Here is a 25,460-nt window from a genome sequence, read left to right on the forward strand (position 1 = left end):
CCAGCAGCCTGCCACAACCGAGACATGTTGCTGGCCCCATGGGGAGAGTGCCTTTGTCACTCTGAGGCCAGTAACAAAGCCTGCACTGGGTGGAGATGCGAACACCTCCCCCAGGCAGGAGCTGTAACACCTGGCGGTGAGCCTCAAAGGCTCATCCCCTTTGTTCCAGCACCACAGGGCACTCCAGCTAGTGGAGTTGCCCGCCCCCTCCGGCCACGGCCCCAGTTTTGGCGGCAAGGCCGGGGGAAATAATGAGAATAACAAGGAGGAGTCACTGGCCAGTCAGGACAGCCCCCAAGGTGTCCTGAGCTGAAGTGACTAACTTTTAGAAATCCTCCATCTTGCAGATGGAGGATTCCCCCAATAGGGATAGGATTGTGACCCCCTTCCCTTGGGAGGAGGCACAAAGAGGGTGTACCCAGCCTCAGGGCTAGTAGCCATTGGCTACTAACCCCCCAGACCTAAACACACCCTTAAATTTAGTATTTAAGGGCTTCCCTGAACCTAAAGATTTAGATTCCTGCAACTTACAAGAAGAAGAGGACTGCTGAGCTGAAAACCCCTGCAGAAAAAGAAAGACACCAACTGCTTTGGCCCCAGTCCTACCGGCCTGTCTCCTGCCTTCCAAAGAAACCTGCTCCAGCGACGCTTTCCCAAGGACCAGTGACCTCTGAATCCTCAGAGGACTGCCCTGCTTCAAGAAAGACAAGAAACTCCAGAGGACAGCGGCACTGCTCCAAAAGAACTGCAACTTTGTTACAGAGGAGCAGATTTAAAGACCCCTGCAAATCCCCGCAAGAAGCGTGAGACTTGCAACACTGCACCCGGCGACCCCGACTCGACTGGTGGAGAACCACACCTCAGGGAGGACCCTCCGGCGACTCCGAGACCGTGAGTAGCCAAAGTTGTCCCCCCTGAGCCGCCACAGCGACGCCTGCAGAGGGAATCCCGAGGCTCCCCCTGACCGCGACTGCCTGATCCTAAAGTACCGACGGCTGGAAAAGGCCCTGCACCCGCAGCCCCCAGCACCTGAAGGAACGGAACTTCAGTGCAGGAGTGACCCCCAGGAGGCCCTCTCCCTTGCCTAGGTGGTGGCTACCCCGAGGAGGCCATGACAGATAAGAGGTAAGAGAGGTCCAAGCTTCTGCCTCTCTTGTGGTGAACAGTGTTGTGTGCTGGGCAAGATGTCAGCAACCTAAGAGAAACAACCAACCAAGTGCCAGGCAAAAGAACATATTTGGGTTTCGGAGTAGCGTGCTACTCGCCGAAAACCGCTTTGACGCCTCATCTGGGGTAGTAAGTGCTATATAAATACTATAACAATTACAATTACATGAAAGACTCCCTCGGTGCTCCCAGGGATAATGCAGATTTTCCTGGAGGAACAGGAACAGAAAGCAGATAAACAGTATAAGACAGTCAAGCGGTACCAGGAGATGCAGAGGCCCAAGTTTGCCGATATTCATAAAACCGCATTCAACGAGTGTGAATTTTAATACAATTCACTTTAGGGGAATCAGCTTAGCAATAATTGGTTTGGAATGCAGATATATCAAGATCCCAGATCTGCATTAACAATGTAATATGTTCTACTACAGTTCGATATCTAGATGTAAAGTGCCCTGCTGCCTCTGTGGCCGAAGTTGCACTCGAAAAATACCAATACTACTTCTAAAAATAATAAAAAATAATAATAACGACATCAAGTAGGATTCAGCTGCATAAAAGACAGCTCAGATGGATGTTATCATCAGAAGCACTTCTAACACACTCATAAGTGGTACACTAAATTCCATTATGTGCAGTAAACCCTGTTACCACACATACCAGAATTACAAGTGTTGCAGCAAACACCGCAGCCCTGCAATTTCCCCCAGGTTAATTTCAATAAGTCAAACCTGAGGACATTTTTAGCAGGAGAAATATGCCTTGCAATGACTGGAACATGCAGATTCTGGTGCAGTAAATTTAAAAAACTGTATCTATTATAAATTCCAATCCTCATAGTTAAATTGATTCGGATGTGATAAATAGCGCCCCAAACACTGACCCACTCGTAATTCGGGCCTGAATCTGCTGTTGTCCATTACCGCTAAACCAAGTATACAGGTGCGTGAAGCTAAACTGTAAGATGAATTGCAGAAACTCCCGATTTTTCATAGCAAGGAGTCCCGCCTCTTCCAGATACATAACATACATGTGATCTTCAATAGTGATTCCTTACACGAAGATGTAATCTAATCCACACAAAGCGGGCGCACTAGAACAAACTATCTCTGATATTTCCTCTTTTTAATATTTAAATCAGCTTTTCCTGTCAAAGAAATTGTAAGGTTCCAATATTTTAATGAAGTGGCGCAGCAATGGTGGAAAGTCGAATAAAGTTTGAGAAAGAAGACTTGGTGTATTGCGCTGTCGCAGTGAGAGATTTTGGTTTCCTTGGGCACTGATTCCAGCTTCATCTCGTTGGGGTGGACTTCATTCATCCTAACCATAGCAAGCAGTCTATCTTCTTCCGAGTTAGTGAGGCCGGTGATGCAGGACTGTAGAGACCCTTGGCCCGTAACCTTTCCAAAGGACCCAGGACATGGCATCCACTTTGGCCCGAGTGGCTGTGCCCTTCTGGGAGGGCGGTGTTCCTGCCGTCGGCCGCGGTGCACTCAGAAGGCAGAGTCAGCCTTCTGCACCCGAGTATGGCGTGGCAATGAAACGGCAGTTAATATTTTCTGCTGACGTGAGGCCCCAGCAGGAGTCTGCGAGGTTTTTGTCCAGAGAATGCTTCCTTTTTCACGTGAACGCCTTGTCTGCTTCTAACTTGGGTGGAAAATGGTCTGTGCCCCAGTCTTCCAGTTAGTACGTGCTAAACGCTCACTGTGATGCAAAACAACCACCAGCATTCAGTGTGACGTTCTACGCGGGGCTTTGTAATTAACGTTCTAATATGTCAAAACCCTCACATTGTACCACTTCGTACTACAGAGTTAACGCATTTTCTGAAAGTTGAGCAGGTGGTGACTTGGATACAGGAGCACGGCGAATCCCCCGGATTTGAAACCCATGATGGATGTTAGCACTGGAGCATAAAAAGAAGCCAGTAAGTATAACAACGAGTCGACCAGTACAGCAGGCGTGGACGGTACTCTGCGCAGTGCAACAGAAACAAACAGGCATTTACAAATGTAAATAGGTTTGACTTTGCATGTTCGCTTCTCCAAAAACCCAGGCACTGGCAAAAGCATATGTGACCTGGGTTTTGGAGAAACGGTTAATACACACTAACGTTACGGTCACACTTTAATCTCACAATGCCCTGTGCTCACGGCCCTGCAGCCATCACAGACAGACAGCTGCACACCATGCTTTCAAAAACAGATGGATGTTACGGAGGCCGTGATGACGCCAGTGAGGTGCGACGCCAGAACTAACGCCACTAACATCCGGAACTACGACTTGACTCCGTAAATAACGCATTAGGTGGATGTTTCCCCAGACAAGATCGTTTCCCATTACGGTGCTGGCAGAAGGTGACCCCTATCTACTGCATGGCAATTGGTGCTCCAATTGGTGCTTCACTTTCCCTTGGCTCCATGCCAAGGATCCCACTCCCAGAACCTCAATGGAGTTGCTATGCAGAGTTATGGAGGAGAAACCAAAACATACTAATTTTTCATGTTTTAACAGAGGACACTGACAGGTTGATGTGTGAATTCTACCAATGACTGCGATAAACAGTAGGAAGGGATGAGCTATGGGCAACCACCCTTCAAGCCAAATTGTTTTGTAGAGCGCAGTTAATCACCAGTGAGGGTATCCAGGCGCTCACAGTTGCTGCTGCAGGGGCTCACTGGAATAACCAGGTCTTGAGTCCTCTTCTGACCTCCAGGAGGTAGGATGAATTCCGTAGAGGAACTGGGAGGTTGTTCCAGGATTTTGCGGTGAGCATCCTTCATTGTAGCTGCAACATTTGCGTGGTGTGAGGGTGAGGAAAGCAGAGCACAGGTGTCCGGGCGAGAGGTGGAAATTCAGTCAGTTGTAGATGTATTCTAGTCCTAGGTTGTGGAGGGCTTTGAGGGTGTGGATTAATATCTTGAACTGACATCTCTTCTGAATGGGGAGCCAGTGGGCTTCTTGAGGCGGGGTGAAGAGGGTCCGCTTGAGGAGGTCAAGAATGAGTCTGGCTGTCGAGTTCTGTATTGTCTGTAGTCTCTCGAGGAGTTGTGCGGTAATGTGTGCATAGAGTACATTGCCGTAGTCCGGTCGGCTGGTGATCAGGGATTGAATGACGGTGCATCTAGTGTTGATGGAGCCACTTAATCTGGCGGAGCATGCAGAGGATGAGGAAGCAGGAAGAAGAGACTGCATTAATCTGTTTTCTCAGCTTATTGTCCAGAATGATGCCAAGGCGGTGGGATTGGCTGGTCTGTGTTGGGGGGGGGTCCTAGCTCAGGAGGCCACCATGTATCACTCCATGGAGAGGTGCTTCCGAAGATTAGTACTTCCAACTTGTCTGTGTTGAGTTGGAGGCAGTTGGTGCTCATCTAGTCAGTGATGTTCGTCATGCACTTGCAGAAGCTTGTTAACTTGGTGTTGGGTCTTCAGGTCGTGAGAGGATGAGCTGGGTGTCGTTGGCATAGGATATGATATTTAGTTCATGTGATCTTACAATGTTGGCCAAGGGAGTCATGTAGGTGTTGAACAAGGTGTGGCTGAGGGATGAACCTTGAGGGATGCCACAGATGCTGTTTTAAGTTTCCGAGGCGAAGAAAGGGAGGTGTATTCTCTGGGTTCTCACTGTGAGGAAGAGGTGATCCACTTGAGGGCGTTTCCTCTGATTCCAATGTTGTGCAGTCTTTAGATTAGGATGATGTTTGATATTGTGTTGAAAGCTGTTTTAAGGCCAAGGAGGATCAGGGCCACCATTTTACCTTAGTATCGAGTGATCTGATGTCGTCCGTGGCAGCCAGCAATGCTGTTTCAGCACTATCATTGGTGCAGAATCCTGATTGGGAGGTGTCCAGACGATTTTCCAGGTGTTCCTTGAGTTGGCGGTTGATGGCATTCTCAAGGTCCTTGGCAGGGAAGGGGAGTAGAGAGATGGGGCAGTAGTTCTGGAGTTCACTGGGGTCAGTGGACCATTTCTTAAATAAAGGATTGACTTCTGCATGCTTCCATTCATCAGGGAAAGTGGCTGTGGAGAATGATGCTGTGACAATGGTTGTGAGCTCACCAAGGTTGAAGATGTGGTGGGGGCGTGGTGAGCTGGTCCCAGGTGGTGAGCAGGTGGTCATGTTCTTCATCTGTGGTGTTTAACTGCCTGGGCAAGTTGGTGGGTTGGGGCTTGAAGTTCCTGTAGAAGGTGAAGATCTTGTTGTGGAAGAAGTCCGGCAGGGAGTCAAAGAGTTCTTGTCAAAGGGTGGAGTTTTCGGTGGCTGATGGACTGGAAAACTCAGACGATGTTGAAGAGTTCCTTGCTATGTCTGGAGCTTGCTTCAATACGGTCAATCAGGGAGCTTCCTTTTGTCTTTTTCATGAGTTGGTGGTAACTTTCTCTAAGTAAAACAAATGTTGGAATACCATTGCCATTTCCAAATTTCAACAGCAGCAGCATTCTGGGTAACAGTTTATCATTGTGGCCGGAAAAAACTGTAAGAGGATAAAGCATATCCATTGTAATGTGATAGCAGGGCAGAACTAGGCTGCTAGGAGAAAAGCAGAGCCAAATGTAATGTGGAAACACATCTGCAAAATGTTCTAAACAAAAATCTAAAAAGGCACTTAAAAACGAGAATGTTAACAGTTTAGGGTTGGTCAAGTGCTGTCCAAAATCACAACTGTGGTGACTAATACATACATATATCGTCCACACAGTCTCCCACCATGAAAGCACAATTAAAGTAGGCAAATATTTTTCCTAGTACTGATTTAGTAGCAGCATAAATGTTCCTTGACATGTGGGCAAGAACTTTGTCCATAATGATTCCAAAGATCATCCCTAGGTTTAAAATGTGTGGTATACAACCTAGGCATAATGAGTGAATGGAGATATTTCCTTCATCTCTTTAAAAACAAGGGCATGTTCTGTTATTTGCATCGAGCAATATTTACCATTCGTGGCCTTGCTGGTTGTTTGTTCACTGCAATGTTCCCATCACAGAGCAGAGAGTGAAAGTTACTGCAGTGATAGGCTTAGGGTGGTATGGTCCACTGTAGGAAGTTGGCTCTGTATATACTATTTCAAAGTAAGAAATAGTGTGCACAGAGTCCAAGGGTTCCCCTTAGAGGTAAGATAGTGGCAAAAGTAGATAATTATAATGCTCTATTTTGTGGTAGTGTGGTCGAGCAGTAGGCTTATCAGAGGGTAGTGTTAAGCATTTGTTGTACACACACAGGCAATAAATGAGGAACACACAATCAAAGACTTACTCCAGGCCAATAGGTTTTTATATTGAAAAATATATTTTCTTAGTTTATTTTAAGAACCACAGGTTCAAGATTTACAGTAAACACTTTAAATGTAAGGTACTTCACTTAGATACTTTAGGAACTTTGAATGAAAACAATATCATGTATAGTCTTTGTAAAAATGGCAATAAGCTATTTTCAAAGTGGACACTGCAAAAATCAACAGTTCCTGGGGGAGGTAAGTAAAGGTTAGATTAGGAGGTAAGTAAAACACTTACAAGTCTCAGTTCTGGGGCATAGGCAGCCCACCGTTGGGGGTTCAAGGCAACCCCAAAGTTACCACACCAGCAGCTCAGGGCCGGTCAGGTGCAAAGGTCAAAGAGGTGCACAAAACACAAAGGCGCCTATGGGGAACAGGGGGTGCTCTGGTTCCAGTCTGCCAGCAGGTAAGTACCTGCGTCCTCGGGCGGCAGACCAGGGGGGTTTTGGGGAAACACTGGGGTGGGACACAAGTAGGCACACAAAACACACCCTCAGCGGCACAGGGGCAGCCGGGTGCAGTGTGCAAAGCAGGCGTCGGGTTTCAGGTAGGAAACAATGGAGGGACCCGGGGGGTCACTCTAGCGGTGCAGGCAGGCACTAGTCCTTGTCGGATGCTTTGCTGGAGCAGGTTTTTGAAGTTGGAGACAGGCCGGGAGGGCTAGGGCCAAAGCAGTTGTCATCCTCCTTCTTCTCCGCAGGCTTGTAGGTCAGCAGTCCTTCGTGTTTCTTCAGGTTGCAGGACTCCGATTTCCTGGGTTCCGGGTGCCCCTAAATACCAAATTTTGGGGTGTGTTTAGGTCTGGGAGGGCAGTAGCCAATGGCTACTGTCCTGGAGGGTGGCTACACCCTCTTTGTGCCTCCTCTCCCTGAGGGGAGAGGGGCACATCCCTAATCCAATTGGGGGAATCCTCCAAAATCAAGATGGAGGATTTCTAAAGGCAGGGTTCACCTCAGCTCAGGACACCTTAGGGGCTGTCCTGACTGGTGGGTGACTCCTCCTTGTTTTTCTCATTATCTCCCCTGGACTTGCCGCCAAATGTGGGGGCTGTGTCCAAGGGGTGGGCATCTCCACTGCCTGGAGTGCCCTGAGGCATTGTAACACGAAGCCGGTGCCTTTGAGGCTCACTGCTAGGTGTTACAGTTCCTGCAGGGGGAGGTGTGAAGCACCTCCACCCAGAGCAGGCTTTGTTTCTGGCCTTATAGGGCACAAAGGCCCTCACCCCAGGGGGTCAGAAACTCGTCTCTCAGCAGCAGGCTGGCACAGACCAGTCAGTCCTGCACTGAAGGATTGGGTAAAATACAAGGGGTATCTCTAAGATGCCCTCTGTGTGCATTTTTTAATAAATCCAACACTGGCATCAGTGTGGGTTTATTATTCTGAGAAGTCTGATACCAAACTTCCCTGTATTCAGTGTAGCCATTATGGAGCTGTGGAGTTCGTTTTTGACAAACTCCCAGACCATATACTTAATATATCCACACTGTACTTACAATGTCTAAGAATAGACTTAGACACTGTAAGGGCATATTGCTCATGCAGTTATGCCTTCACGTGTGGCATAGTGCACCCTGCCTTAGGGCTGTAAGGCCTGCTAGAGGGGTGACTTACCTATGCCACAGGCAGTATTTTGTGTGCATGGCATCCTGAGGGGGATGCCATGTCGACTTTGCCTTTTTCTCCCCACCAACACACACGTTCTGCAATGGCAGTGTGCATGTGTTCGGTGAGGGGTCCCTTAGGGTGGCACAACATATGCTGCAGCCCTTAGAGACCTTCCCTGGTCACAGGGCCCTTGGTACCACTGGTACCTTTTACAAGGGACTTATCTGTGTGCCAAGGGTGTGCCAATTTGGAAACAATGGTACATTTTAGGTGAAAGAACACTGGTGCTGGGGCCTGGTTAGCAGGGTCCCAGCACACTTCTCAGTCAAGTCAGCATTAATATCAGGCAAAAAGTGGGGGGTAACTGCAACAGGGAGCAATTTTCCTACATCCACCATACCAGAAATGTAAAGATGTGCCCCAAAACCATTCAAGGGCCTCATTACACCCATCAGCCTTTCTTTCGCAGTCATGCTTGAAACTTCTTTCTCCTTTCCTACTGTTCTACTCTGCTGAGGCTGTGTGTGCATCAAAGAACATAACACTTTCCTTACTCAGAGAATCAAAGAAGAAAATCTGGATGAGGGGCTTGGTAGACCTGCCACTCCACGTTCTTTCTCTCTTCGAACCACATCCACCCAGCATCAAAAATGAATCAACCAGTTATTTCAAAACAAGTATGTCCCACATGATAACAGTAGACACAGTTTGTAGGTCAAATAATATAGCCTTTAATGCTTTAATGTTATCTTCTTCTACAACTTAAATGAATCAGTGTAAGACCAGTAGTTTCATGGACAGATACTGCAAGTCTTCATCCTAGAAACACTAAGGCTGGTCTACTTAGCGGGTCAAAGACACATTCTACACAATTGCTGAGAGGGCAATACTCCTCAACAGGGTATAAATTAAGCAGTTCATTTGGAAAGAGTAAGTGTCCTATGGGATTAATTCTGACCACAGGTTCATTTAGGGGCATCGTCAGTATAGACTCCATGGGAGAAAATATCCTTTTTCTGGTACTGTCATAGTTCACAGCATTCCCTCGAATCCAGGTGACTAGGTACTGTTAGAATCAAACTACTGTGCCAGCTGGTCTTTTTAGGTCTGGCGTGACAACCCAGCTGTCTGCAGGAACTACTGCCACCAATTCTTTAAATTGTATAGTAGGGGCTATTTTACATCTCAGAATTACACGGACTAATCACATTATTTTTCTCATAGATGCACTGCATACAGAAAGTTTGTTTCTTCTTTCACTCATGCAGGCTTCTTTAACTCCTTCCCTGCCAAGGACGTAACAGTTACGTCCTTGGCTGCGGTGCCCAGGACGCAACTGTTACGTCCTGGTAGAGGCCCTCTGGGGAAGCGCTAGCGCCCCCACCTCACAGCTATCCCCCACCCCTCCAGGGCACGGCTGGAAGGGGAATCGCTTCCCCTTCCATTCTGATCCCACCCTACCCCCAGTGACTTCTGATGACTTCAGAGCACAATCATGCGTTGACCACATCAAAGGCCGCCCTCACCAACTTGGAAGCTCAGCTTCCAGTGCGGATCGTAAGAGAAATGCAAAAGCATTTTACTTCCGATAATGGGCTGGGGTAGGAGAGGCATCAAAGGAAAGGCCTTTCCTTTAATGTGTCTCTGAGCATTTCTGAAGCCCGATCATGAAGCGATCGGGCTGCAGAAATGCCCACTAGACACCAGGCATGTTTTAGTTTTTTTGTTTTTGCTGTGTGTACTTATAAGGGGAGCTCATTAGGCAAGGGTCGATCCCCTGGGGGAAATTTTATTTTAGGTCATTTCCCACCTTGGGGGCAAATAGGCCTATTTTTATTAGGCCGATCTGCCTGGGGGTTGAGGGGAGGGGAGCAGAAACCACTTAGACACCAATCCCTGGTGCCTATGTGTGTGTTTTGTTTGGAGGGGGGCAGCCCCTTGGGAAAGGGTCACTCCCCATGGGGGTACATTACTGTTGGCCATTAGATCGGCCTATTTTTGTAGGGCCCACCTGACCCCCATGGGAGGCAGAAAGCCAAACAGAGACCAGGGATATATATAAATATTTTTTTTAATGGGGAGAACATTGCTCTGCCCACCGGTGGACAGATGGGGCAATTACCCACGATCCACTCCCAGGGTGGGGTTTATGGATACGAACCAGTATGGGCATGGTTATGCCCCACCCCAACTAAAGGGGCTGGCAGTCTTTCAGCTCTCCCCCGCACACTAAAACATCTTATCCCACGGCAAGCAAGAGGACATTTGATTATTTTGGGTTTTAGTTTTACATTTGGGCCATGAGAGATTGTCAAACTCTCAAAATGGTCCCACTTGGAATGCGGAGGGCAGACTTTTTGGACTTTGGGATGCTGCCATGTACAAAAATCTACGAGACCTAGACACATCTGAAAACTAAACATCTGGGTGAGTCCAGGGTGGTGTGCTTCACATGAACCCCACACCATTTTCTTACCCAAAATGCCCTGCAAGCCTCCAACTATGCTTGAAATCACACATTTTCCCACATTTTTGTGATGGAACCTTCCCAAATCTGCAGGAATGCACAAAACTCCTACCACCCAGCAGTGTTGCAACTATACCGATAACAATGCTGCCCCACTTGTAAGCCTACAAATGTTTTTTTTTTTTTTTTTCAAACTGCCCTTTTGGACCCGCTTTGGTTCCCCCTCATTTTCAACAGGTTTTTGGCTCTTCCCTGTCACAGGCACTTGGCCCACCTACACAAGTGAGGTATCATTTTTACCGAGAGACTGAGGGGAACGTTGGATGGTAGGAAATTTGTGCCGGTGCGGTGATCCCAAAGAGAAATGTGGAAAAAATAGTGATTTTATAGCTAAATTTGAGGTTTGCTGAGGATTTTGGGCAAGAAAACACTGGGGGATCCATGCAAGTCACACATCCCTGGACTCCCTCGGGTGTCTAGTTTTTAGAAATGTTTGGGTTTGGTAGGTTTCCCCAGATGGCTGCTGAGCCCAGGACCAAAAACGCAGGTGCCCCCGCAAAAACAGGTAGTTTTGTATTTGATAATTTTGATGTGTCCACATAGTGTTTTGGGGCATTTCCTGTTGCGGCAACTAGGCCTACCCATACAAGTGAGTTATCATTTTTATCGGGAGACTTGGGGGATTGCTGGGTGGAAGGACATCCGTGGCTCCTCTCAGATTCCAGAACTTTTGGAAATGTGGGGGAAAAGGGTTTTTTCGTTTTTTTTATTTGCAAAGGATTTTGGGTAACAGAACCTGGTGAAAGCCTCACAAGTCACCCCATTCTGAATTCCCCTAGGTGTCTAGTTGTAAAAGTGTATAGGTTTGCTAGGTTTCCCTAGGTGCTGGATGAGCTAAAGGCCAAAATCCACTGCCAGGCACTTTACAAAAAACAAGTCAGATTTCAATGTAAAAATGTGATGTGTCCATGTTGTGTTTCCTGTTGCGGGCATTAGGCTTACCCACGCATGTGAAGTACCATTTTTATCGAGAGACTTGGGGGGAACACAGAATAGAAGAACAAGTGTTATTGCCCCTCGTCTTTCTCTACATTTTTTCATTCCAAATGTAAGACAGTGTGTAAAAAAAGACGACTATTTAAGAAATGCCCTGTAATTCACATGCTAGTATAGGGACACCGGAATTCAGAGATCTGCAAATAACCACTGCTTCTCAACACCTTATCTTGTGCCCATTTCAGAACTACAAAGATTTCCTTGATACCTATTTTTCACTCTTTATATTTCACCAAATGAATTGCTGTATACCTATTATACAATGAAAACCCATTGAAAGGTGCAGCTCCTTTGTTGGCTCTGGGTACCTAGGGTTCTAGATGAACCTATAAGTCCTATATATCCCCGCAACCAGAGGAGTCCAGCAGATGTAATGGTATATTGCTTTTGAAAATCTGGCATCGCAGGAAAAAGTTACAGAGTGAAATGTGGAAAAAAATTGTTTTTTTTACTTCAATTTCAATATTTGTTTTATTTCAGCTGTTATTTTCTGTAGGAAAACTTGTAGGATCTACACAAAATGACCCCTTGCTGAATTCAGAATTTTGTCTACTTTTCAGGAATGTTTAGCTGTCCAGGATCCAGCACTGGTTTCACACCCATTTCTGTCACTAACTGGAAGGAGACTAAAAGCACAAAAAATAGTAAAAATGGGGTATGTCTAAGTAAAATGCCACAATTGTGTTGAAAAATATGTTTTTCTGATTCAAGTCTGCATGTTGCTGGGAAGATGGTGATTTTAGCACTGCAAGCCCTTTGTTGATGCCATTTTTAGTGAACAAAAACACATGCCTTCTTCTGCAGCCCCTATTCCCCCCATTTAAACAAAAAAAAAAAACTAAATTATTGCTGTATTTTGGCTAATTTCTTGGTCTCCCCCAGGGGAACCCACACACTCTGGGTACATCTAGAACCCTAGGATGTTGGGGGAAAAAGGGCGCAAATCTGGTGTGGGTAGCTTATGTGGACAAAATGTTATGAGGGCCCAAGCGCGAACTGCCCCAAATAGCCCCCAAAAAAGGCCTGGCACCTGAGGAGGAAAAGGCCTGGCACCTGAGGGGGTTAATGTCTGGGATGTTGCACCCCGCTTAATAAATGTATTTCTGATAAATAGGTGGGTACAAGTGCCATGGTCAAGTGCCTGTCAGATGTCACCAGAGATTGTTAGATATGCACAGATAAAAACACACACTCTCCCTGTTGTGAAAGTCTTCAAAAATGTTCCTTATTTGTAAAAACTGTTGGGTTTTCTCTTACTTAGTATCCCTGTCAATTTGCATTCCTCTCCCTTTCCACAGCCCCTCTCATACACCTTAACATTAAAACATCTGCAGATTTCCAAGCGTTGCAGAGCTCAGCTGCAGGCTGGCATTTAGCATCACATGTAGTGACCCTTATCCTACAGCAAGTAGTGTTACTACAGCTGCAGTAGGCCTTGCTCAGAACAAACAGTGATTCTTCTTCATTGCAGGACCTTGTACATGAAGGGCATTCGAAACCATGACTGAGATACTGTGGTAGCGTGTTCTATTTGGAAATGTTCTACTACCAGCTTTCTTTCATTAGGGTTGGATGGGCATTTATTTTCTTTTTAAATCGAGTTCAAGACCCGTAAAGGTGATAGAACGCAAATTATTTCCTGCAGATAGGATTTTTGTTAAATATTTTCTACTGCTAGACTCTTAAACTGAGTACTAGAAACAACAAGAAGGCGGAGCACCTTCTAAAGTGCAGGAGACAGAGGAGCAGTCCTCGTTACACCGCAGATAGCGCTGCAATCTTGTAGTTTTCCTGCAGTACCCGGAGGGATGCAGGACCAGAGAGGGTTCTCAGAATCAGCTGTGACACTGATAATTGCTTTGGCATCTACTGCCGTTTGTTCCTCGGACAGATTGACGTGCTTTGGTGTAAATCTACGGGGGTAGTTAGGGGAGGCAGGAAGGAAGATGGCCTCATCGCCTTTTACTGTGATTTATGAATCACTGGCCATAAAAAGACATTTTACAGATGTTCCTCCTTAACCGGCTTTCTGTGCCAATTAATATACGTTTGCACTAAGTCTCACTGAAGCTGAGCTAGCGGTTTTCCATTAGCTTTCAATCTGGGCAAGTGCTCTCTCGCAGTCCATCCCATCCTATGGGAGGTGAAACAATGGTTGAGATTCATGAGTGCAGTTTTGGAAATCAATTTGAAGCTCTAGTAGATGCTGGTGAAGAGGTTGAAATGAGCATAATAAAGAAAATCAGAGAGAGACCAGCACCACAGCATCTTGTAATGAACAGTCATGATTGTGGTCCTTACTTGCCCAATCTCCGCTGTGGTTTTCTTATTAGAGGGCTGGAAGCATCCAGTGGAACAAGGCGCATCAATAAGTTTGACTCACCTGAGCTACCCATGAAGTTGAGGAAGGTAAAATATAACCCAGATTGCCACCCTATATTTTATTTTGTCCCAATAAAGACCTGCAAATGAATGGACAGCGCCTTAACCAAGTGATATGTGTCATGGGATAATACTTCTTACAAATCCACTATGTGTTTGTCACCTGTCCTAGCTAGGATTCTTTTATGGCTTAAGTCCAAACAAACTAAAAATAACACAAATGTATTGACAATTGATAGCCCCTGACTGTGAAATCTGGTAAAAAAGCACCAATAGTTGTTAATTTCTCATATAACATGATAATGAACTTCTCCCCAGGTGAATTTATAGTCACTCAAAAATAGAGCTAGTTAAATATGTGTGTGTTGAAAAGGTGACGCCTCTAATTGTAATATCGGTACTACAAGCTGAAAGATTTATAAATGAGGACAGAGTAAAGAAGCCAGTAAGGAACAGGAGTGGATACATTATTTGACAGCATTGCTGCTTGAACCATACCTTCAGCCACTGATCTGCCTGCTCTTTGCTCTGCACAGCCAACACCAGCGCTTCGGTGCCTTGGTACGTGATCCGCAACTCGTGCTTCTTCTTCTTGCTGTCTTTGGGGATGTAGGTGACGCTGCAGTCATTCAGGGGGAGTTCCATCTGTGGCTGGTTATCTTTGGAACTTTTGTAGCACTGGAGGAAAACAGATGTTGAGGAAAGTTAGCTACTTAAGTCACAGTTTCTAAATAAATGCAATGCTATCATATTGGGGACATCCAATTCAGCACAAATAGCTACATCTTGAGAAATCGAGCATGTAAGCCCCATCCAACATTTGGTAGCACACGACTCATTATTTGAAAATTGCCTTTTACTTTAATAGAAAAAAATGGCACACATTGATATGTATGATCGTTCTGACATTCAAAAGGTGAAAGCCCGAAAATGTTAATGCTGTGTTGTGGTGTCACCACAGGGTAAACCCAAACTTGTTGCGTGTTTTAGCCTAGAGACAAGAAACTAGTTACGAACCTGTAACAATATCTTTGGAGCCTGAAGCAATCCTAGATTCATATGCTGACCATTACTCCACCATCCAGTGGTTGAGCCAAGGAATGGTCTTTGCTTCCCCGACAGGAGGAGTTAGTATGAGTTACTATCACCTTAACAGAAAGCATACAATGGGCAGGAACGTGATCACTATATTTAACTCTTCTTGTTCACTTTGCAACGTGGGTCGAATGAACATGGTCTTCGATATCGACTTATTTAGTGCCTTCATTTTCCCGTTTCTTTGGTGATGAGGGGGAAGGGTCGCATGTGAATCGAGAACAACCTCAAACTGCAAAAATATTGTTACAGATACATAAACTATGCATGAAACTGTTCCAGCTTCACATACAATGCATCGATGATACAACAGTATTTCCTCCAAGGAGGAGAGCATGAAGAAAGTATTTGCAGATAAATGTTTCACCAGTCTCCCTCCACTGCCTACTTGCACAACTGTTTGTAAAAGTCTGTATTGATAACCATGCAACTGTATCACAGGTGTAATTTTACAATTATACATTTTCTATGTAGGTTAGGTAAGCAACCATCTTTCTTAGAGACCAGTCCCAACAGCGTCATTTCAGCTGAGTAACAAATGTGAATTGTGCCCATAACCGTTCTAGCAACTGTACTCTTACTTACAGACTTACCCATTAAGAGGGATGCAAGAGTTATATAAAAAAAAAAAACTTTTTTAGCAATATAATACATAATTTCACTACTGACATCCAGAGTATGTAAAGCCTTTACTGCTGCACACACTGGAAAATAAGAGAATGCTGTCAATCAGATACCTGGGTAGTATGGAAAGCAGAAAGGAATGTTGGGATACATTTTGGATGTGCTTTTTAATCAGCTTAACCCTACATGTCTTGTAACTGTCACTAAGAAAGATGTGTTAATTTAGATAATTTAGGGAAGCTTTAAGCACAGTTTGAAAAGAAGGTAACATTAATGTTCCTAACACTGTACTGAAACTCCATGCTGGTCTTGTTAATAGATGTGGATGTATATTTTCCACCCATTGAAGAAAAACAGATCTTATCTTCGCTATTACAGGGGAAATTACCCTGGCAGATACAAATGCATTATAACAGTCATAGCATCCACAGGCACCAACATCCTTTCCGGGGTGCACCTCAACTGCCCCATGGAATGTTGAGATGTCAGGGTTCGGGGTGTGCCATGGAAAACACATGGGAAAGGGGCATGGGAGGAACATGTCAAATAGCCTGACATTACACCAACCTGAAAGACACTTAGTTGTTGTCTCAGTAAAAAAGTGTTATAACAAATGCACTAATGTGATCGTAAAGAGTAGTATATTCTTTGGTCCATTAATGTATGCTGAAATTAATCCCATATGACATTAATCATGGTGCAAACTATGAAGATAGTTACTGATTGCTAACAAACCTAAAGGTGCATAGAAATGTTGCGGGTGAAAGGAATGTCCACTACACAAGAAGTTACAGAGCTAAAAAAGTATGTTGTTGAGGGGAAACAACCAACATGCCCATTCACTTCAGTTTCATTGCCCGAGTCCTAAACCAAAGCCCTTCCAAACATCAACGAGCAGACAACACACATCCCTTATGTTAACACTGAACACAGGGTTCAAGGTTGAATAGCTGCAACTAAGTTATCAAAATATTTGGGGTTGGATTTCTTTCCCAAAAAGCACAAAGACATTCAGTTGCTTAATCGTTATTATTTTTTTTTGCCTTTTATAAAGTGTAAAGTGTTGCCCACTGTAAAGAAATGGCTCCCTGTTGCAGTTACCCCCCACTTTTTGCCTGATACTGATGCTGACTTGACTGAGAAGTGTGCTGGGACCCTGCTAACCAGGCCCCAGCACCAGTGTTCTTTCACCTAAAATGTACCATTGTTTCCACAATTGGCACAACCCTGGCACCTAGGTAAGTCCCTTGTAACTGGTACCCCTGGTACCAAGGGCCCTGATGCCAGGGAAGGTCTCTAAGGGCTGCAGAATGTCTTATGCCACCCTAGGGACCCCTCACTCAGCACAGACACACTGCTTGCCAGCTTGTGTGTGCTGATGGGGAGAAAATGACTAAGTCGACATGGCACTCCCCTCAGGGTGCCATGCCAACCTCCCACTGCCTGTGGCATAGGTAAGTCACCCCTCTAGTAGGCCTTATAGCCCTAAGGCAGGGTGCACTATACCACAGGTGAGGGCATATGTGCATGAGCACTATGCCCCTACAGTGTCTAAGCAAAACCTTAGACATTGTAAGTGCAGGGTAGCCATAAGAGTATATGGGCTGGGAGTCTGTCAAAAACGAACTCCACAGCTCCATAATGGCTACACTGAATACTGGGAAGTTTAGTATCAAACTTCTCAGAATAATAAACCCACACTGATGCCAGTGTTGGATTTATTAAAAAATGCACACAGAGGGCATCTTAGAGATACCCCCTGTATTTCACCCAATTGTTCAGTGCAGGACTGACTGGTCTGTGCCAGCCTGCTGCTGAGAGACGAGTGTCTGACCTCATGCGGTGAGAGCCTTTGTGCTCTCTGAGGACAGAAACAAAGCCTGCTCTGGGTGGAGGTGCTTCACACCTCCCCCCTGCAGGAACTGTAACACCTAGCAGTGAGCTTCAAAGGCTCAAGCTTCGTGTTACAATGCCCCAGGGCACTCCAGCTAGTGGAGATGTCCGCCTCCTGGACCCAGCCCCCACTTTTGGCGGCAAGTCCAGGAGAGATAATGAGAATAACAAGGAGGAGTCACTGGCCAGTCAGGACAGCCCCTAAGGTGTCCTGAGCTGAGGTGACTAACTTTTAGAAATCCTCCATCTTGCAGATGGAGGATTCCCCCAATAGGGTTAGGATTGTGACCCCCTCCCCTTGGGAGGAGGCACAAAGAGGGTGTACCCACCCTCAGGACTAGTAGCCATTGGCTACTAACCCCCCAGACCTAAACACGCCCTTACATTTAGTATTTAAGGGCTACCCTGAACCCTAGAAAATTAGATTCCTGCAACTACAAGAAGAAGGACTGCCTAGCTGAAAACCCCTGCAGAGGAAGACCAGAAGACAACAACTGCCTTGGCTCCAGAAACTCACCGGCCTGTCTCCTGCCTTCCAAAGAACTCTGCTCCAGCGACGCCTTCCAAAGGGACCAGCGACCTCTGAATCCTCTGAGGGCTGCCCTGCTTCGACGACGACAAGAAACTCCCGAGGACAGCGGACCTGCTCCAAAAAGACTGCAACTTTATCCAAAGGAGCAGCTTTAAAGAACCCTGCAATCTCCCCGCTAAAAGCGTGAGACTTGCAACACTGCACCCGGCGACCCCGACTTGGCTGGTGGAGAACCAACACCTCAGGGAGGACCCCCGGACTACTCTACGACTGTGAGTACCAAAACCTGTCCCCCCTGAGCCCCCACAGCGCCGCCTGCAGAGGGAATCCCGAGGCTTCCCCTGACCGCGACTCTCTGAAACCTAAGTCCCGACGCCTGGAAAAGACCCTGCACCCGCAGCCCCCAGGACCTGAAGGACCGGACTTTCACTGCAGAAATGACCCCCAGGAGTCCCTCTCCCTTGCCCAAGTGGAGGTTTCCCCGAGGAAGCCCCCCCTTGCCTGCCTGCAGCGCTGAAGAGATCCCTTGATCTCTCATTGACTTCCATTGCGAACCCGACGCTTGTTCTAACACTGCACCCGGCCGCCCCCGCGCCGCTGAGGGTGAAATTTCTGTGTGGGCTTGTGTCCCCCCCGCTGCCCTACAAACCCCCCCTGGTCTGCCCTCCGAAGACGCGGGTACTTACCTGCTGGCAGACAGGAACCAGGGCACCCCCTTGTCTCCATTGAAGCCTATGCGTTTTGGGCACCACTTTGAACTCTGCACCTGACCGGCCCTGAGCTGCTGGTGTGGTAACTTTGGGGTTGCTCTGAACCCCCAACGGTGGGCTACCTTGGACCAAGAACTGAACCCTGTAAGTGTCTTACTTACCTGGTAAAACTAACAAAAACTTACCTCCCCCAGGAACTGTGAAAATTGCACTGTGTCCACTTTTAAAATAGCTATTTGTGAATAACTTGAAAAGTATACATGCAATTGAAATGATTCAAAGTTCCTAATGTACTTACCTGCAATACCTTTCAAACAAGATATTACATGTTAAATTTGAACCTGTGGTTCTTAAAATAAACTAAGAAAAGATATTTTTCTATAACAAAACCTATTGGCTGGATTTGTACCTCATTTATTGTCTATGTGTATGTACAACAAATGCTTAACACTACTCCTTGGATAAGCCTACTGCTCGGCCACACTACCACAAAATAGAGCATTAGTATTATCTCTTTTTACCACTATTTTACCTCTAAGGGGAACCCTTGGACTCTGTGCATGCTATTCCTTACTTTGAAATAGCACATACAGAGCCAACTTCCTACATTGGTGGATCAGCGGTGGGGTACAAGACTTTGCATTTGCTGGACTACTCAGCCAATACCTGATCACACGACAAATTCCAAAATTGTCATTAGAAATTCATTTTTGCAATTTGAAATTTTTCTAAATTCTTAAAAATCCTGCTAGGGCCTTGTGTGTTAAGTCCCTGTTAGCATTGTCTTTTAGAGTTTAAAAGTTTGTTAAAAGTTTGAAATTAGATTGCACATACAGAGCCAACTTCCTACACCCACTGTTTAATCTTACATTCTAAGTTCCTAGATCCCCCTACCTTCTGGAACAAAGACTTGGCTGCTCAACTTTACATCTCTACTAGAAACAAGTGTAAAAGGTAGCATTTGGTCATTCAAATGAAGCGCAGTAGTAGTGTAGCCCCAGGACGCCTGTGGAAAACATGACTTTATAACAATGTCACTAGTCTCTCTCCAAAGAAAAGGTTCAAATCAACGCAGTGCTGTCTACCTGCTCCCATATCTTGTACACGCTGAGGATGCTGATCTCTGCCTACGTTCTACTGAGGCTAGACTAAGCCTGCCCAACTCTGCTGTATCTGAGCTGCTCCTCTTTCAAACTGTTGTAGTGAGAATTACGCAGAACTTAGACAATTACATTGTGACTCAGAAAAAAGAAGAGAGCTTCACTAGTTGTCAGTGAAACAAAGAATTCACTTCAAGACACTAGGCATAATGCAGAGAACTTTCAATGATCTGGAAAAGACATGTCTAAAAGAGAAATTATCTAAACAAACTAAAGACTTATTAACTTCTTTTGCCCAACTTCTTTCATTTACATTCCTTCTGTCCCTTGATCACGACTGGGGGTAGACATTTAAGTAGTTTGGGTCCCAAACTTTGAACAAACTATTTCTCAGGACAGAACACAAAACCATAATTCCTTCAGAAAAGCACTTAAAACCAAGCTTTTGTGTTAATTTCAGTTCAGCAATTTATAAAAGCAGGTAAACGTTTGTGTGACTAATGTCCCTACAGCCTAGATGCTCCTTAGACTGAACACTGTGCTTTAGGATCAGTGCTTGATTTTTGTTTCGAAGCCTGTGGCCGGGAGCTATCAAAGGTCGGGGTGCCAAATACCAAGGTGCATCGTCTTGATTCCACCCCATGCCGCTGCTGTTGTAGGGGCCCTTTAGAGCCTGGGTTGGACACCCATATTTTTGTCTAGTTCCACAGCCGGTGCCTTTTACATGCATACACATTTTATTGGTTTTCATATTTTTTCAGTAAAGCCACTTTTAGCAACTTGTTTTTATATTTTAATCAGTTGCCTCTTTCTAAGAAGACCGAGTTCAATGTTTGGCCAAGGAGGCCAACATGGCGGTCACAACTTAAGAAACTTTCCACCTCCTGAATTTTCTCTCACATTCTGCCTGATAGCATCCAACTTCAAACTCCTGTCCTCCGTACCCGACCACACAGAGTGAGAGAAGGTTCCCTCAGGGCCCTCTCTGGTGTGGCATCTTGCTCGCTGAGGGGCAGGACAAGGCGCGGCCTCCCCGTGGAACACATCAACCTCCAGGAGCAGAGGGCTGCTGCAGGGACGCATGGGCATGGAGGATCGTGGGAGGCAGAGGGCTGCTGGGGCCGAGACCAGGGGGCACAGCGTGCTGACACTGTTGTGGAGCTGAGGCCACACGTTCCTGTGGGGCCTGAGTGCTGGCATCGGCGGGCCTATCAGACCTTCAAAGGCGGTGACTGCCACCCGCCGCCCTGAAGTGAGAAGCGGATTTCGTACACAGAGCGAGGGCTTGCGAGGCGGTGAAATCTGGACCCGAATGCGGGCCAACTGGCGGTGAGATAGCACGAACAGTAGAGGATCTGACTAGGCCCTGGAGGCGGGGAGCGCCTGGCTGCGCAATTTGGAGGGTGCGCCTGCTCCACCAGTTGTGTGCTGCTTGCTGCCAGGGTGCACTTGGGGCCCCAGGACCACCTTCTCACATGGCCCGCTCTGTCCACCGTGCCAGAGTTCTGCATCCGAGGCAAAAACCCCCACCCCCATAGCTTATGATGGCTGCTCGAAGAGACTCTGACTTGCTGCTTGTTGATAGCTGTGCCTCAGCCTCCGCAACCCTATCAGCCCCGTCATGGATCCTGGCACATTGTGGAGAGGTCAACTCTGATTCCGTTGACCCTGCCCGCCCAATGCCTCTCTAGAATCCTGAATTGCTTACAGGAGGCCAGCCCAGTCTGATGGGGGGGGCAGGCTCAATGAGTTGAACGGCAGCCCCTCTATAGTGCCACCGCCAGTTGTAGGTGTAGTGTATTGATTCATCTTTGTTTGAGCCGCCTTAGAGAGTGTGTGGGTTTGTTGCACCCCATTTCGTGTGCCAACAGTGATAGGGTGAGCCCTATCTGCTGACCTGCCAACCCCAGGCAGCACAATCAGTCGGCCCTCGACACGAAGGTAGTCGGGGTAGCCCAAGGGGAAAGATCAATGTCAACAGTCAATTGAAGCCTCCACTTGGATGATCTAGGCAGAGGTGTGGGAGGAGGACATTCTTTTCTCAAAGGGCAGGGGGGCGATCTACCGCTGTGATAGGTCCTGGTCCACCGCAAACAGAGGAGTCAGTATTAAGACCATTTGGTCAGGTTGCGGTCTTTGGAACTGGTATGGTGGGTCGGCCCTCCACAGCTGTTAGTCCCCTGTGGGCTGTTGGATGAACATCAAGCTCTGCTGCTCCACCTTCCACGATGAGGGTGGGACTGTATGTGTCACTGGGCTCGAATAAGGCCTTCATGACCCTCAATTTGGCAAGCACGACAGGGGGGGAAAACACCCTCCTCCAAGCAGCAACGCCACCACTCCTATGAGGAGGTAAAACAAAAACTGTGAACACTCAATATCTGCTATATGCTCTTTTTTCTGCCAGGCTCAAGGTTATCCATGCCTCTTCCACACATTTCTTTGATACTCCACACCGGGCATTGGAGTGGGTGATGGAGCAACAGCTTAAGCGCTCCCGGGGTGGAGTGGACTCAGATAATGATGAGCTGAGAATTCTACCACTGCATCCTGCCAGGGAGCCCCGTAAGCGTTGCCATGGTTCCCAAAGGAGGCGTCAATCTGGTAGTAGAAGGTAGGGCATCAGCGAGCCCTTCCAAGATGGTCAAATCATCGCATCCAAACATCAAAAAGCCTCCCTGTCTGATACGCCGGCAATCTTTCAGTCTCACAACAATCTATCTGAATCATTGCCCTGACAGACCTATAAAGCGTAAACTCACTCACTCACCACAATAGCAAGCAATCGCGATGCCACCGGGTTGAAACTGTTTATGACTACGCTACTCCCTTAAATGGGACAGCTGGAGGAGGACGGGGCTGAGTAGAAGTGGGCTCTGCCATGGGCCCTCATGTTTGATGCTTTTGTTACCTTCAAATAATTGTGCTGTCAGGAATAGTATCTTTATGCTGGCGGAAGGGGCTTCTGACCACGACTTTGATCTCCTACATGAGTGTTCAGATGGAAAGAGTGCTTTATGTAAGGGCGACAGATGCTTATGTTTAAGAAGTTTGGGGGGGGTTGTGCGGTAGGGATATCATGTTTTTTTTTTTTTTTTTGTAAATGTAGTTCTCACTTGTTTTTCCTTTATGCACCACAAATTGGTCTTTATGTTGCTCTCCTACTTCAGACTGCGCACTGAACCCTCCACTATGCTGAAATGGATAGTCAGATCTGCGCTCTTGACAGTCGCAGGTGGACGATCTTTGCCCTTAGGGAGCTCTTAAAGATACATCACTGCCATACTACCCTTTCCCATGATCTCAATAATCTGATGCAATGTTAACGATCTCTTAGACCGCATCAAAAGGACAGCTGTTTTGCGCTACATAAAGAGGGACCTACCATCGGTAGTTCCACTACAAGAAACCCACTTAATGGGAACCCATTGCTCTTTCCTTGGATGGTTTGGATAGGATAGGGTTTTCTACTCCAGTTTGAGGGGCTCGAGGGAAGTAGTCCTGCTGTTGCATAAATCCTTTCCATTGACAGTGAATAAAGTACACAAAGACCCCCCAAGAGAGATATCTATAGAGTTAGAGGACCGCATGGTGGCCAGACAATATAATTTTGTCTCCTGACACGTTCCCCTGCAGCTGCTGCAGCCCACACTCCTGGTCTCTTAATGGCCTTCCATCTCAAGATAACCCCGATGGGAGAAGATTTTAATGTAGTTCCTGATCCAGATTAGGATAGCTCTGCTGCACCCCACCCTAACCGCCATACTCGCTTGGCATGTCTAACGATCTGGGTCAATTCTATAGGCCTTTGCGACGCATGGCATGCTTGGCACTCAAGACCTCAGCCCATCACACCAAGGCCCGGATAGACCTCATGTGGCTACCGGCGACAGATCTTTTGGACCTGTGATCCATCCGCATACTTCCACACAGTATACCCGACCGCACCCCGCTCATGGCAGAATGGGGCACTTCACCACAGACACAGTGGCTGACCTTGATTCAATGCATGGCACTCAAGAACTCCTGAATGTGCCAAATTTGTGGAGGAGGAGCTCCAAGATTTCTTTCTGACTAAGGAGGGCTCAGTGGAGTCAAAGGTGACACTGTGGGCGGCCTGTAAACCTGGCATGAGAGGTGTGATTAAGGGATATGTGAAGAGGCAGGAACAGCTACAGAGGGAAAGAGGAACCACCCTAGAAAGCGAGATACTTGATCTAGAATGCCGAGCCCGACATTCTGACACACCGGAGATGCAGCGTTGATTGACACTGGCGCAAGCCGAATTGCGACAGGTGTCCTTTGAGGAGGCACAATAGTACTCAAGGGCCTCAACTCGTAGAGTTTATGAGGCAGGAGAGAAAGCTGGTAAACTACTGCCCTGGTTGGCGACGCATAATGTCTCCACCAGCAGTGGTGGCTGGTGACTGAAAGCAGTGATGGGGCACAAATACAAGACGGAATTGCACCTTGTGAGTGAGCCTCACTACCCATGTATTTCCATTCACCTACTCACCCACTGCCTTTCGTCACCTACCCATTTACTCATCCACATTGTCATCCACTGCAATTCACACAACTCTTATACACAGACACCCACATTTTCTCAGCCACTCAGCCCAGCCCTGCAAACACTTATTCAAACACACATTGCCTCACCCATCCAGTATCCAGCAATTTCAGTGATAAAAGGTACACGTTTATTTGAACTGCAGATTACATGTTTAATATGACATATCACATCATTAGTCTGCAGAAGAAATAAAACAAGCATAACTAGCCATGATAAATTACTGGAACCATTGCTGCCTTTGAGAGACGAAATGACCTACAGAGGCAGTGAAGGGAGAGGAGAGCTCTTATTGTCTGTAAAAAAGATAGAGCTCCAACTTACTTGTGTGCAGGGTTGTCTTTGGCATATTTATGACTTGAGATCTTCAGGTCACACTCCTGTCTCCCAGAGAGCCCTGGAAGGAGTTATTTATTGTATTTATTCCATTTCTCTGCCACAGACTGCTTGTAATGCAGGAAAAGGGGATTTTCTTTGCGCAATACCACATTCTTTTAATAAAATGTGACTTCTGGTACATAGACCCTTCTGATCACACCCCACCATTTGAGTAAATAGGAAAGGGTGGATAATAATATTGGAGTGACATGAAGTTTTCAGAAACCCGGGCTGAACAAAAAACGCTCCAGGCTGTTTACTATCAGGGCTTCTGGTGGAGGAGGAGATTAGCCAGGGACGTCACTGCGTTCTGAGAAAACGTAAGGGCTTTGCGTGGGCAAGCCATGTCAGCCCTACTGTGCAGCTTTCAGCCACATACTGACGCAGGCGCAGTGGGGCTTTTCAAAGTGCACAACTTTCACTCAGAAAATGTTGTGCAGAAAATGTTTTACTTTCATCATGTAATTAAATATATGCTTCACTAGAGAGGCCCGAAAAGGCTAGGGGCGCAGCCCCTTAGCCCTTGAACACCAGCCGCCCCTGTCCACCAGAGTGGTGCCGGCCATTAGAGACCTGAAGGGTGATCTTCAGGAGGAACTGCCAGCG

The 25,460-nt window shown here is 46.7% G+C and overlaps 1 protein-coding gene across 2 annotated transcripts in view; it reads right to left on the minus strand.

Annotated features, from left to right (window-relative positions):
• Positions 1-25,460, minus strand: part of AFAP1 (actin filament associated protein 1) — a 482,665-nt gene that overhangs the window by 187,523 nt on the left and 269,682 nt on the right. For both annotated transcript variants that reach the window (XM_069203306.1, XM_069203299.1), the window contains exon 6: positions 14,451-14,630. In XM_069203306.1, the coding sequence (XP_069059407.1) occupies positions 14,451-14,630 (180 nt within the window). The remainder of the gene's footprint in view (positions 1-14,450; positions 14,631-25,460) is intronic.

Source organism: Pleurodeles waltl, chromosome 1_2 (genome assembly GCF_031143425.1).
Source record: "Pleurodeles waltl isolate 20211129_DDA chromosome 1_2, aPleWal1.hap1.20221129, whole genome shotgun sequence".
Lineage (NCBI taxonomy): Eukaryota > Metazoa > Chordata > Amphibia > Caudata > Salamandridae > Pleurodeles > Pleurodeles waltl.